This window comes from Halichoerus grypus, chromosome 6 (genome assembly GCF_964656455.1).
Source record: "Halichoerus grypus chromosome 6, mHalGry1.hap1.1, whole genome shotgun sequence".
NCBI classification, from domain to species: domain Eukaryota; kingdom Metazoa; phylum Chordata; class Mammalia; order Carnivora; family Phocidae; genus Halichoerus; species Halichoerus grypus.
The window spans coordinates 75,471,084-75,485,609 of NC_135717.1; the positions used below are offsets into that span (position 1 = coordinate 75,471,084).

A 14,526-nucleotide genomic window follows, 5' to 3' on the forward strand; every position below is an offset into this window, starting at 1 on the left:
CACAGCCCTAAACCCTGGCCTTGAGGATGTGTTATTTTCTCCCTAATTAGGTCATAGTTACACACCCAGGAAATTTTGAGGCTTATCTGAAATCCCATGGGTAGGTCTCTCAACTTGCATCAAGAGAGAATATGCCCCTTCCTGAGTTCCTGACCCTAATTCTCTCATACAATTCTCTAATAAATTTGTCTATGCAGATACCTATGGGACTTGGTGCAGGAATGATCCTCAGATAAGGAAGCTCACAATGGACAGCAGATCTGGACCTCCTTTTTTTTTTTTTTTTTTTTTTTACCATGATCTCCTTCATAGAAGAGCAAGGAAGTATGGTTTCTCTGAAGACAATCCTCTAGAAGTGATTAGCATTACTTCTTACCTAACCTTCCTTTTCTTGGAACATTTTATTCTATTTTTCTCAGGGCTACCAAGGAATATACAATAAAAATTAGGGAAAATCAACAATTAACAAGATGTACATTTAATACACAGGGACCTACTGTGCTCCCAACCCTGGGTATCTTACCAATAGTAGTTGCATAAGAACAGCTTTTTGATTTCACTAAAATCCTACCAGAGCTGCCAACTTCAGAGAAGAGATGCATTAACTCATCCTCTCTTTTGTAAATGTTATATACTTTTGTTTCTCCTCCATCCATCATTCTATGAAGCAGCAGTTGAAACCTGGGCACAGATACCAAGGCATAGAAACAGTGCAGGTAGACAAAAGAATAGAATTGGTAGTCCCTGTTATCTGAGCTTTCTTACTATATGCAACATATCAACTCTGTAAACCCCAGTTTCTTCATCTATAAAATGAGCAGAGTATCCATTTGAGATTGTTGGGAGGATTAGAGATAAGGTATGTACATATATAAAGTATGGTATATCCTGCTTAAAACCTTCCAAATGTTTGTTTCACTTAGAGAAAAATCTAAACTCCTTACCATGCTCTGTATGCTCTGGCCCCAGCTTGGCTCTGGGATCTCATCTCCATCTCACACCATCCTCTAGGCACGTTGACCTCCTTTATGTTCTTCGGACATAAGCTTGTTCCCACATCTGTGTTTTGTTCTATGTCCAGCACTCTCTAACTCCAGAACTTCACATGATGGCTCTCTCCTGTCATTCAGGTCTCCATGAGGCTTTTTCTGACCACCCAGTCTAAAGGAGCATTCCCCCAGACACTTTCCCTCATCATGGTTTTTTTTTTTACTTCATATCAGTTAACACTACCTGAATTATCTCGTTCATTTATTTGTGTTTTTACAAGGGCAGGAAATGTGTCTGTCTTGTTTCTCACTCTCTAACAGTGTCACTCCCTTCCTTCCTTCAATCTTCCCAATGCCCAGATCTTTCCATAGCCAACAGGCTACATTTTAGGGTGGGCCAAGACTAATCCAGAATTTAAAATCCTGATTAGGTCTCTTCACAACATGTAACCTGGCTTCACCCTAACTAGAGACAGTGACTCTCATTTTTTGTGTGTGTGTGTGACACAAAGCTGCTTTTACCCAAGGGAGGGTCTGAACAGCTCCGCATTCATTTTTGGCCCAATCACCCACAGGCACTGGTGTTAGATACCTCTTCTAATGGAAAACAGAAATTAGTCTGGGCTTAGGAGTATAGTCTGTTACTCTTGGAATAGTTAAACGTGCTTTGAGTGGAGAAGCATAAATAAAGAGACACAGCCAAGGGGAAAGTGTTATATTTAAAACTCCTCCCCTTCATTTTCTTCTTCAAATGAATCAGTCCCCACTTCTTCATAATCCTTCTCCAGAGCAGCCAGGTCCTCCCTGGCCTCAGAAAATTCTCCTTCTTCCATTCCCTCTCCAACATACCAATGCACAAAGGCCCGCTTGGCATACATGAGGTCAAACTTGTGGTCCAGGCGGGCCCAGGCCTCCGCAATTGCAGTAGTGTTGCTCAGCATGCAAACAGCCCGCTGGACTTTGGCCAGGTCCCCTCCTGGCACCACGGTGGGTGGCTGATAGTTGATGCCCACCTGAGGAACAGAGAAAGAAGAGGAGCAAGAAAAGAAAATGCAGAGCAGCCAAAGGATAACTCAAGATGGGGTTACCTTGGTAACATGGTGTGGTAGCAAGACACAGTCATGGGGTGGGAATGGGAGCAGGCCTAGATGTGAAAAGAAGGAACCAAAAGGTTTGAGAAACAGACAGGTAGAGAGAAGTGAGTGTTGAAGAGAAATTAAAAGTGAGTAGAATTGGGTGAAGGCAAATTCAAGGGAAGGGTTATAAAATCTAAAGACTGCAAAAGGCTAGCTGGAATTTAAATAAAAACTTGGAAGAAAAAAATAAAAACTGCAAAAGAAAAGGAGGAGAACAGGGATGCCTGGGTGGCTCAGTTAAGTGTCTGCCTTTCACTCAGGTCATGACCCCGGCGTCCTGGGATCGAGTCCCACAGCAGGCTCCTTGCTCAGTGGGGAGCCTACTTCTCCCTCTGCCTGCCACTCCCCTGCTTGTGAGCTCTCTCTCTCTCTCTCTCTCTCCCCCACCCCAACAAATAAATAAAATCTTTTAAGAAAAGAAAAGGAGGAGAACAGGGCTGGTAATAGGTAGAAATGTTAGTGGGGGAGATTCAAGTAGACAAATGAGGGTAATGAATGAGATTATTATTAAGGGGGGGGTGTACACTACATGTTTATCTTGAAAAGGGAAATAGATCCTCTTTATAGGCAAATTAATTTCTAGACTTGAAGTTTACTCTTTTCCACATGGTCATCTAAAGTTTCTTAGTTATACTGTCAACAAATTTAGGGAAATTTCTCTGCCAAGGGCAAAGGGCTGTTTAAAGATCAGGGAGGTGGGTGGGGGGATGGGGTAACTAGGTGATGGGAATTAAAGAGGGCACATGATATGATGAGCACTGGGTGTTATATTCAGCTAATGAATCATTGAACATTATATCAAAAACTAATGATGTACTATACGTTGGCTAATTGAATTTAAATTAAAAAAAAAAAACGATCATGGAGATAATCCAGAGCAATAAATTTAAAAATCCAAAAGGTCCTGGAGATGGTGTTAGTGTTAACCTGGCCCCATGTCTCAGGGGAGTGAGGCTTGTTAGAAGAAAAGCAAGGACTTCAATCAAAGAAAGTTAATTAAAACTCTTGCCTGGACAAGCCAACTTTCCAAGATATGGTAGCATGGCAGGGTCCTCTAAGCTAACCCAATCTGATATTAGGGGCACTGAGAAATCTCCCTTCTCCCTATACACATATCCCAAATCAAAGCCAATCCCAGAAAACTGGAAGAAGTCGAAGGTAAAACTGTGATAATATTTATGGGACACAGAACCACAAAAAATACCTCTCCTACCCAGGTCATCATGCCTTATTTGTCAGCCTCTTAATTTCATAGCTTTAAAATGCATGTTCTCTTGAGATGTAGGTAGGAGTTACAGCAGGCTATATAGCCAAGTGTGTAGCCCATTAAATGAATTCACAATCATCTATCATTCCTCTTAGACAAAAGTAGTATCTTGGTGGTAGAGGTGAGGCTGCGACAGGGGCAAAGGACCAAAAATGAGAAGGGGATGTGCAACGAATATAAACTTTGCTGTATCACATATTTTGCTAGATCTGACCCTGACCAGCAAAAAACTTTGTGCCTGGAGCCAACTCTCCTCTCTCAAACAGTAATTATCCCTTCAACTGAGTCAAATAGGGACAAACTCCCTTGGGGAGGATGTGAGAGGATGAAGTTCAACAAACATAAGCTTTTCCAAAAAGCAGCTAAAGATGCTAGACCTACCTATCGTTCTGGACATAATCCCCAAACTTCAGCTTAAAATAGAAGAGAGAGAATGAGGGGCATCTCCTTTTTGTTAACTTCCCCACTACCCTCACATCTCATTTTTTCTTTTTTCCTATTCATTTTCCTACTAGCTTGTTTTGTTGTTTCCATTTTAAAAATTTAAAAAGAACTCCATATTTTGGAAGATCTTGATAATTTTCACATGAATGACCAAAACTGATCCATAAAAATAGGTGTAGTCTAGGAGGGAAAGATTGTGTATATAGCTAGGAGTATAGCAGTGAGGGAAAATGCTACAAAAGGAGATCAGCTAGGTCAAAGCCTCATATGCAAATAGGTCAGTCAAGAAACTGGCACATGATGCCTTGTTTTTGTAAGCACCATCAGGGAAAAACAGACATGCTCATCTCTTTATATCTAGCAACTGGTATAACCACCCCTGGTGCTGAGTGAACCTCTGAACTATTAAAGGCATGGCTGGGGGTTACTAATTAATGTAAATGATGGTAATTATTTTGATAATGGAATCTGATTAAAGACCATGGGAACACAGGACAAAGTGGTCAAACAGTTCACATGCACAGAGCCAGCTGCATGCCTTGCCAGTGCAACTCAAAGGAGTGACTTCTAACATTCAACATTCACTAGTCCTGAGATCCATGGGTTTTCCCTGGCTATTGTACCTACCCACTAACCCTCAGAGTCTGGCATTTTCCAGAGTGCGGACACCTGATCTACAACAGGCTTCCTCAGCTTCTTCTTACTCCTGGTTAATGGAAAATGTCAGGGCTTCACAAAATAAGTGACTCACAGTCCTATAGTAACCATAAAATTTCTTATCCTCACTCTAAGTTAATTAAGACTTACAGGATGAATATTTAACTTTTCAAAATAAATTGGGAGAGGAACACATCTTTTGTTAAAGGAGGGAATTATATCTCTCTGGTAACTTGAATTAATTTGGTTAACTCCATTCTCTGATCTATTGTCAGATTACATCTACCTCCACTCATTCATCCTGTTCATCCCACTTGCCTGCCTGGGTTCTTTCCAGCCTGTTCAGTCCTCCTTACTAGAGAAAAGCCCTTTTCTTCCTGACCTTTGAGATGCTTGCAGATGTTAGGGTTCAGGAGCAGTAAGAGCCTTCTCCCTACTGCAGTATTGCCCTTCTGAGTATTGCAATTGTCCTCCTCCTACTTCTTTCAATAATCCTTTCAAATAAAGTCTCTCCTTACCTAAAATGAATGAACTAATGAAATTACGGTTATATTTGTCTTAAGCCCTCCTCCCATATCATCCCATGAAGCCTGAAGCTCCCATGGAATTGTATGTCTAAGACCCTGGAATTTACACATCTTCCTCCCCCATCCCTGGTAATCTCCCTCTGCTTCTCTATTTGTCTCTCTTCTCCCTAAGTCATCAGCTCTCACCTTAAAGCCTGTGGGACACCAATCTACAAACTGAATAGTCCTCTTGGTTTTGATGGCAGCAATAGCGACATTCACATCCTTAGGCACCACGTCCCCCCGGTAGAGCATGCAGCAGGCCATGTACTTCCCATGTCTTGGGTCACACTTCACCATCTGACTGTTGGGCTCAAAGCAGGAGCTGGTTATCTCAGCCACGGAGAGTTGTTCATGATAGGCTTTCTCAGCAGATATAATGGGTGCATAAGTGACCAGTGGGAAGTGGATGCGGGGGTAGGGCACCAGGTTGGTCTGGAACTCAGTGAGGTCCACATTAAGGGCCCCATCAAAGCGGAGAGAGGCAGTGATGGAAGACACAATCTGGCTGATGAGGCGGTTGAGATTGGTATAGGTGGGGCGCTCGATGTCTAGGTTCCTGCGGCAGATGTCATAGATGGCTTCATTATCCACCATAAAAGCACAATCTGAATGTTCCAGTGTGGTGTGAGTGGTCAGAATGGAGTTGTAGGGCTCCACCACTGCAGTGGAGACCTGAGGGGCTGGGTAGATAGCAAACTCTAGCTTGGACTTCTTGCCATAATCCAGGGAGAGCCGTTCCATCAGCAGAGAAGTGAAGCCAGAGCCAGTGCCCCCACCAAAACTGTGGAAGATCAAAAAGCCCTGCAAGCCAGAGCAGGCATCTGTCTGGGGAGAGTAGAGCATGAGAAGAAATGATGAAGACAAGTTTACGAGAATACCCTCATGTCAACAAAGGCAAGCAATCCTCTCTACCTGCCCCACTCTATTCCTCAACATTTTTATGTAGGTAAAATCAAAACAGCCTTGAAGAAGTAAGATAAAAGGAGTTGGGTTGATCTTGAGAGGACTAGCTAAAATATATAGGGTGGCAAACAGCACAGGTACATGCCACTAGGTACATGGAAGTTTCCAGCCCAGTAGCTTGGTTGAACCAGGAATAAGAGTTTCAGAACCACAATGATTAATAACTTTGCCCTTTGAGAACCCCAACTCCTTGCCCATTTTCCCTGCCCTTGTCATTGGTTTTGTGGGAGCTGCTGAAAGGAGCCTTGAAAGGTGGCTCAGGGTACCAATTTCAGAAATATAAATGGAGTCAGAGAACCTGAGTTTTAGTATCAATTTTGTCATTTCCCAGTTGTAAAAACTTGAGCAAGTTATTGAACCTCTCTAGATTTCTGTTTCTTCCTGACTAAAGTAGGGCAATAAAAAATATACTCATCTCTCAAGGTTATTGTGATTATCAAATGAGATAGCATGATATGATTAAGTACTCAATGAGATAGCATGATTGAGTAAGTACTCAATGTTACCTCTCTCTTATCATAACAAAAGGAATTCATACAGTCACAAATTTTCCCATTGGGTATGATCTATGATACTGGTTCTGAACTTTAGGGGCCCACACACGGCTTTGAGACAGATAACCCCTATGAGCCCTCCACTAAACAGAAAAAGTGAACATATACAAAAATTTGGCATCCTTAGCTCCCAAGAATCCCTGATCAAGTCCAACCATTTCCATTGTAAAGATAAGGAAATGAAAGCTCAAAGAGATAAAGTGGCCCACCCTGCAACTCAGAGCTTTCTAGCCAAAAGAACCTGATTCAAATCCTAACTCTGCCACTTTCTAGTTGTGTGACCCAGCTAAATTATTAAGCCACCCTGGCCCTCAATTTCTTCATCTGTAAAGTAGAGGGAAATGACTTTCTCTTTCTCTGTATGATTATTAAGGGAATTAAGTGAAGGAACGTATCTAATTGACATTTGTAATGGCATTTGTAAGTGCTCAAATGTATCAATAATCTCTTCCTCTTCTCTTCCAAGGTAAATTCTGTGTTAACCTATGCTTCCAACAAGCAAAGAGCTAGCCTTCCTTATACCTGGAATTTCCCCCAGATACTACCATAGAGTATCAATAAGAATTAGTAGGGCATTGGCCTGTAGGGTAGTTCATGATGTCCAGGTGGAGAAAGGGGCATCATCACTGTGAATGCTTCTTACACAACATAAGCAAAAATTCCCAAATCTTAGGAGCTCTATTCTGTAGCCAGGGGTCATGTGCCTCCACTAATTCTGTTCAGGCTTAGGCCTGTCCATTTTAGCCTGACTCATCAATTCCCTACCCTTGTTAATACTTACCAGCTTCCGTATGCGGTCCAGCACCAGGTCGATGCTCTCCTTGCCCACTGTGTAGTGGCCCCGGGCATAGTTGTTAGCTGCATCCTCCTTCCCTGTGATCAACTGCTCTGGATGGAAGAGCTGACGGTAGGTTCCTGCCCGAACTTCATCTACCAAGAGACAGAAACTATCAGGTCTTACTACCTTGTTTCTAGAGGAGATGCGTCCCTCATTAAATATCATATAATACTTTTCTGGGTCTCCATTTCCTCTACCTGTAAGACTCCACTGAGGTAAAACCAGACAACCCTATAATAAATCTGCAAAAGGTTAAGAGAATTCCAGGGTAACATAGGCACTAATAGAACCAGAAGCCTTAGACTCAAATAGGCAAAGAGAAGCTTTCCTGCTCTGCTGGCAGGAACTTTTAAAAGCATCAGGTTCACAAAGTTCACCAAACACCAAAGTTGATTGCCCCTCTTTCCTTCCACTTTGGCCCCTCAAGTCTTCCTTTTTACTTTTTTTCTTTCATACTGCAAGGTTACCCAAAACTTTAACCCAATTTCACTTGCACTAAAATGTTCTAGGGATACAGAGAAAGATTCCAGGTGATCTGCTCTCCCAGGAATTGTCCCACCCCTAACCTAATATATGTCAGGCACTGGAGATATTTTAGAATGACTTTGAAGCAGAGCTATGTTCCAGATTCTAGAAGAGCAGGAACCCTAGAGAGGGTGGCTATTCAGCTCACCTCCAAGGGTCCACACAAAGTAGATATATAGCAGATCAAGATATATCAAGGCCCAACTACATGTCCTCTTTTCTTCAGAGTTCCTCTACGCCCCCACCCAGGGAAATCATCCATTTGCATAGTGCCTGGGAGGGTAATCTGCACATTTTGTATTTGTACAAAGTATCCAAGGGTTGTGTACCTGTTGCCCCTAGAAATTAGTGTTTAGGCATTACAGACATTAGCCCAGATATCTCTGTGAAACTTACCCATCCCTTGCTTGGTGAACCAGCCTTGAAGCTAAGGAAATCCTGATGTTGAGCTGAGGATTGACCCAGGAGTCAGACCCAAGGGAAGTGATGTTGCGGGGGAGGGGAGGGGGAATCAAGGGAAAGGTGAAGAACCAAGAACCCTGTCCCAACACAAATCAGAAGCCTTGTTTTCTAGGATCCTGAAGAGGTTCATTCTAGAACTACAGCAACCTCTGGCTGTAAGAGAATGTGTCTGCTATTACTCCATTTTTTGTAAGATATGTAAGGTTATGCCAGACCCATGAGAAAAGACTGCAATTATTATAGAATCAGAAACCTATACTTTGGAAAATTGACTATTTGGAGACCTCTCATAATTCCTAAAATTATTTTTATTTTTTACTCTTAGCATATAGTTAAGAATCTTGACAATTTGGATCTTTCTCAGCAGGTTTAAGGGGTTTAAGTACAGGGTATTTTGTTCTGCATAGGTTACAGCTACAATAGGGGAACAGAGATCTGTGATTCCTATTGTAAGACTCCCCCAGACTGTGGAGATTTCAAGAAACTAACAGAAATAAGTGTGGGGTGGGGTGGGGAGTTTCTAGCTGAGCCACCCCCACCTTCCAATTAGAGATTCTGCTGCCTTAGCTATTATGGACCAAAGGCTCTGCAGCTTCATGTTGTTTTCTGTGGAAAGGATCCTAGCCCATACTCACCTACTACAGTAGGCTCCAGATCTACCATGACAGCCCGAGGCACATGTTTCCCATTGCCAGTCTCACTGAAAAAGGTGGTGAATGAGTCATCGTCGTTGACCTTGCTGGCCTGGACACTAAAGGTGCCATCCGCCTGGATGCCGTGCTCCAGACAGAAGAGCTCCCAGCAGGCATTGCCAATCTGAACTCCTGCTTGACCCACGTGGACTGATATGCACTCCCGCTGTGAGGAGAGTGCAGAATCAAGGTCAGAGAGTCCTAGGCCTTCGTCATGCCCTTATGCTATATCCTGCACATCTGAGGACTTGTCTCTCCCTGTCATTCAACTCGCATGATATCCGTCCCTACAACCATGCCATATAAAACCAAGTGGTGTCTGAGGTGTCAGGTGTCTGGGCACCACTGCATCTGGACTGAGACTTGGCTCTGAGGCTTGCTCTAAAGGTTGTTTCCCAGGGTTAATCCTTTGTGCCAAGAAAAGGAAAAAGAGGACAGCTATACTGATAAAACAAGGGGCTAATTCCAAACCATGAAATTCCTGTACTGATGAAGGAGGTCAAAGGATGAACCAATGATAACAGCAGAAACTGTCCATAAATTCACTACCATACACAGTGGCAGCTCTCATATTCATGCCTAAACCCTGACCTTCCTAGGCAACAGCCCCTCTCAATCTCTCTCTTTCTCCTTCTCTTTCTCTCTTTCCTTCCCTCCCCTCCCTCCCTTTCCCTCTCTCTTTCATGCATGCGTGCGCACACACACACACACACACACACACATGCTCACACACTCAGAATATCATAGAGCAGATAAACACTCATGGAAGGAAAATACTTTGTAAGTAGGTATCATGGGTGTCTTTAGTATTCTGGTCACAAATGTAGGAAGAAGAAAGGATTGTTACATCAGCAAAGGAGAATTGGGAGTGTATAAATTAGGCTCTTCCTAAAGTTGGAAAATTTCTTTGTAGCCACCATAATCTGCTCCTTTGCCTATGTCAGGACACATATTAAAGCTGACCTTTAGAGGGTCCTTACCTCTTTGTTACTCTGGTATGAAGCCACAATTACCTGATTGGTCATAATACTAATAGTTGAGGATGAGAATGGGTGTGTGTGTGTGTGTGTGCACGAGAGAGAGAGAGAGAGAGAGAGAGAGAATGTGTGTGTATTAACAAAAGCTGGGGTTTTACCAGAAAGCATGGCCGCATCACCTCCATATACCCACCTGTGAGGAAGCAGTGGCCAGCACACGTGGCTCTGTGCCTGCGATGCCTGCTAGAGCCCAGCTGGGAAGCATGTGCTTCGTCCATGGGTTCTATTCTTATCCATGACCTGACCTGGCATTTTCCAGCTAGGTAACCCAAGCCAGAAGAAGGGCCTCCAGAGAATTTGGCTGGGCATTGAAACACACGGAGTCAGAGGGAACTTGGAGGTTCTCTGGTCATGGGAACAGGGCAGCTGCCCTGAATAACACCTCAAAGAGCCAGAGGTGCCAGGACCCATTACTCCCTAATTCAGTTTTAGAACTGGGCACCTACCCTACACCTGTCTCTATGCCCTTGCCTTGGGGAGCATAGGGCACAGGTGTTCACAGCAGCCAGTATGAAAAGTAGCCCTATCTGGGAATACAACCCAGCTATATTTCCATGAATCTGGTGGCCAAAGAAAGGCTTCACTCACAAAGCTGTCCACACCCCAGGGTTTAAATCTCGCCTTCTCCATTTACTTGCTGTGCTGTGTGACCTTGGCTGAGTTAACTAACTTCGCCTCATCTGAAAATAATAAGTTAGCCATGATTATAGTTGTTTTTGCCTTTAGCATTATCATTTTCATTATGATACTACCTTGTAGCTTTATTCTCCACCCAGAAACACAGGTGGAAAGTTAGAGACTCCAGGTCCCCATTCTACTCACCTTTACTGTGAGGTCTATTTTCTGCCTTCACCTTAGGTCTTAATTTAGACTTTAAAAAAGTGTCCTACACCCAGGAACCACCCCACAACCAGCGTGTTATCAATCAGTCCACATCTTTCACATCCAGGCAGCCATGGCTTCCTAAAGAGGTATGTAAAGCTGATGGGACTTTGGAGAGACCTAAAAAAAAAAAAAAAAGTCTGATCCTATGTATCACCTTCTAGGTGACAACATCTTCTGTGGCCCTGACCCTCAGTCTTTGGAACCTTGCACCCCCGCACCAACCACCACCACACCCCAACTATCCTCCAGGCCTATCTGTGGTGCTATTTGCGCTCCAGTCAGCCCTTCTTTCTGGAACACTCTTTCTTTCTTTCTTTCTTTTCTTTTTTTTAAGATTTTATTTATTTATTTGACAGAGAGACACAGCGAGAGAGGGAACACAAGCAGGGGGAGTGGGAGAGGGAGAAGCAGGCTTCCCGCTGAGCAGGGAGCCCGATGCGGGGCTCGATCCCAGGACCCTGGGATCATGACCTGAGCTGAAGGCAGACGCTTAACGACTGAGCCACCCAGGCGCCCCTGGAACACTCTTTCTTTTTCAGCAAGAATGCAGGGATATTTCAGAAAGATCAGAGGTCATAGGAGGAAGAGTAAAGGCTCTTTGGGACCAGAAAACTACCAATATGGTGATATTAATGATATCAGCCTCTTTTGATAACCCCTTTAATCTCACACATACTGATAAATATGCCAGTCTTCACAAACTCTCTCTCTCTCACACACACATACATACACACCCCTTAGGAAGAGCTATTTTCCCTGTTAAACTAATTTAGAGTAACTGGAAGTATAAAAGAGGTTCAGAAATAACTGATACGTTCATAGATGCTTCCAAAACCCAAAAGCCACTACACCAATCAAGAGAAAAGGAAGATTCCCTCAATACCATTCCCCACTAACAGGAACCAGGGCTCCTGGGAGAAATGAAGAGTTCTAGGTGTGGGGCAAGGAATATACAAGATGAGCCTGGAACATCTTATGGTGCCTGAAAGCACAGAAGCTAACACAGACCGGGATGATGTCGAAAGATCTCAGAAACCAACTTGAAGAAGCTCCCACTGCCAAAGATGAGACAGTATGAGCATCAAAAAGAAGAAGAATGGTACTTGATTGCAACAGGATGTATATAAAAATCCACAACTCCTTAGTGTTATTAAGAAAAGAAAACAAAATTCATTTGTCCACAAACAGCACTGTTGATGAGGGAAAGCTCTTTTTTTAAACTGAAGAATGTCAGCTAATAAATGTACAAGGAATGATATATTAAGAAATGTTGCCATATTACAGTTCTTAATTACATAATTGATTTGGACAAAGATGCCAACACCATTAAGTGAAAGGTTGATGGGAAAAGAAATGGATATTCAAATAGCGCCAAAAAATCACTGTTACTTACAGGTTACAAGGGGAAAAAGTAACCACAACAGTTACTAGCCAAACACTGGGATCAATCTTAACAGTACTGATAGAAAACCAGACATTAAGAACCTCCTTATGTGATGCAACATGACATACACAACACCACCCATGAGGAATTCTTATACTTAGCCTTGGAATGCCCGGGTGGCTCAGTTGGTTAAGCGTCCAACTCTTGATTTTGGCTCAAGTCATGATCTCAGGGTTGTGAGATCGAGCCCTGCATCAGGCTCTGCACTGGGCCTGAAGCCTGCCTAGGATTCTCTCTCTCCCTCTCCTTCTGCCCCTCCCCGCCCCACTCAGTCTTGCGCATGCACTCACTCTCTTTCTAAAAAAAACGAAAACAAAACAAAACAAAAAATACTCATCCTTAATCTATTAAACACTTTAAATTTAGTTTCCACATTATAGAAAACACCAGGATCAGAGTGATAAGTGACGTATTGAGAAAACAATAAAATAAATCCAGAAGGTGAAACATTCTACAGGGCAACTGATACAATCTTTTTAGTTCATAAAAAATAAAGATAAAAGGAGAGACTGTTCCATATCAAAAGAAATTCCAGAAACATAAATCCACATGTAGTATGTGCATTTTGCCTGAATTCTGGTTTGAACAAATCAAAATTATTTGGGGGACAAATAGAGAAATTGATTAATTTTGTTAAGCATGATAATGAAAGTATAGTTAGGTAGGACAATATCCTTATTTTTTAGGGTCACTTTTTTTTTTATTATGTTCAGTTAGCCAACATATAGTACATCATTAGTTTTTGAGGGTCACTTCTAAAGCATTTGGGGCAAAATGCCATGACGTCTGTTTTTTACTTTAAAATACTTCAACAAACACAGCAGGTAAAGTAAAACTGGCAGAAAAATTATTATTATTATTAAATCTAGATCGTATATGTATGGGTGGCATTATAGTACTATTCCAGATATTTAAAATTTTTCATACTAAAAAGAAAAAACTTAAAGAAAGGAACTAGAGGAAGAATGGGAGTAAAGATTTCCACTCACCATAATTACCTTATCCTGCAGGGCCCAGGCTCTTCCTGTCCCATTTCACTTAGTCATTTATTCAACTAACAATATTAAGAACTAATTTGTCAGGGCACTGAGCTAGCCTTCTCCAGTCACTGCCTGATCACCATCCCCCTCTTCCTCCCCAGAAGTTCTACATAGATAAACACAGAGCAGACCCAGTGCTGATGGCCTTGTGAGGTCACCCCTCATGCCAAAGAGAGGTCATCCATCTGGCATAACCAGGGATGTTATGTCAACTGTAAATGTTTAGGACACTAGAACCAGACTGGCCTCATGGATCACCAAATATGATTCCCTCCCCATTTTACAGATGAAAAATCTGAGGCTCAGAAAGGTAAAGGGACAGATTCAAGATTTCACAGCTCTGCCGCAAGAGCCCAGACTGGAATCCAGGTCTTCTGACCTCAGCCTGAGTTCTTTCCTTTATACAACACAACCACCAGCCTCACTTGCACTCTGAACTTCCAGGGCCCTGGGGTATGCCCACATCTACATCAATGCAAGCCTGAGAGTGTATATAGCAAGGCCAAGCTTGTATAGCAAAACTCCAAACAGAAAAAAGCTCCAGCGCAGAGAGAAACTGAGAATGGCTTATGGTGGTAGCCTCTTTGAAAATGGGTCATCCTTCTCTGATAGAACCAGGAATCTGTTTCTCAGGGCTGGTGTGTACAAGGAGAGGGAGGGGGCCGAAGTATAGAAGCAGCTGACCCAGCAGAGGATATTTAAGTCCTAAATTTGCTCCAAACTCAGATTTCAGATTCCCCTCTCTAGCCAATCAGAGCTCATGTTTTCTCTCTCACGCTATTTCTCTCTCAGTTCCATTTTGAATCTGGGCTTGTAGAGCTCAGACCACTTCTGTGCTCCAGGGATGCTGGGAGGTGAAGGGGGTTCTCTGTGTGCTGCTGAACCTCTCTGCCCAGCAATCCAGAAGGTGAAGATGAGGAGATGGAGAGACCTAATAAAGGAGTTTCCTTTCCTCAAGAAAAGTATGACATATCTTTACAGACCTAGTGCTGGTATAACTACAAGAGTTACCCACTCTGTTCAT

At 42.8% G+C, this 14,526-nt stretch overlaps 1 protein-coding gene across 3 annotated transcripts in view; it reads right to left on the minus strand.

Moving 5' to 3' along the window:
* Positions 1-1,689: 1,689 nt before the first annotated feature.
* Positions 1,690-14,526, minus strand: part of TUBA8 (tubulin alpha 8) — a 35,022-nt gene continuing 22,185 nt past the window's right edge. For 2 of the 3 annotated variants that reach the window (XM_078075382.1, XM_036102458.2), the window contains exons 2-5: positions 9,040-9,262; positions 7,361-7,509; positions 5,207-5,887; positions 1,690-2,002 (exon numbers count right to left, since the gene is read on the minus strand). In XM_078075382.1, coding sequence (XP_077931508.1) covers positions 1,709-2,002; positions 5,207-5,887; positions 7,361-7,509; positions 9,040-9,262 — 1,347 coding nt within the window. In that variant the 3' untranslated portion in view covers positions 1,690-1,708. Of the gene's footprint in view, positions 2,003-5,206; positions 5,888-7,360; positions 7,510-9,039; positions 9,263-10,955; positions 11,136-14,526 lie in introns of all 3 variants that reach the window. The other variant, XM_036102459.2, reaches the window with a different exon arrangement.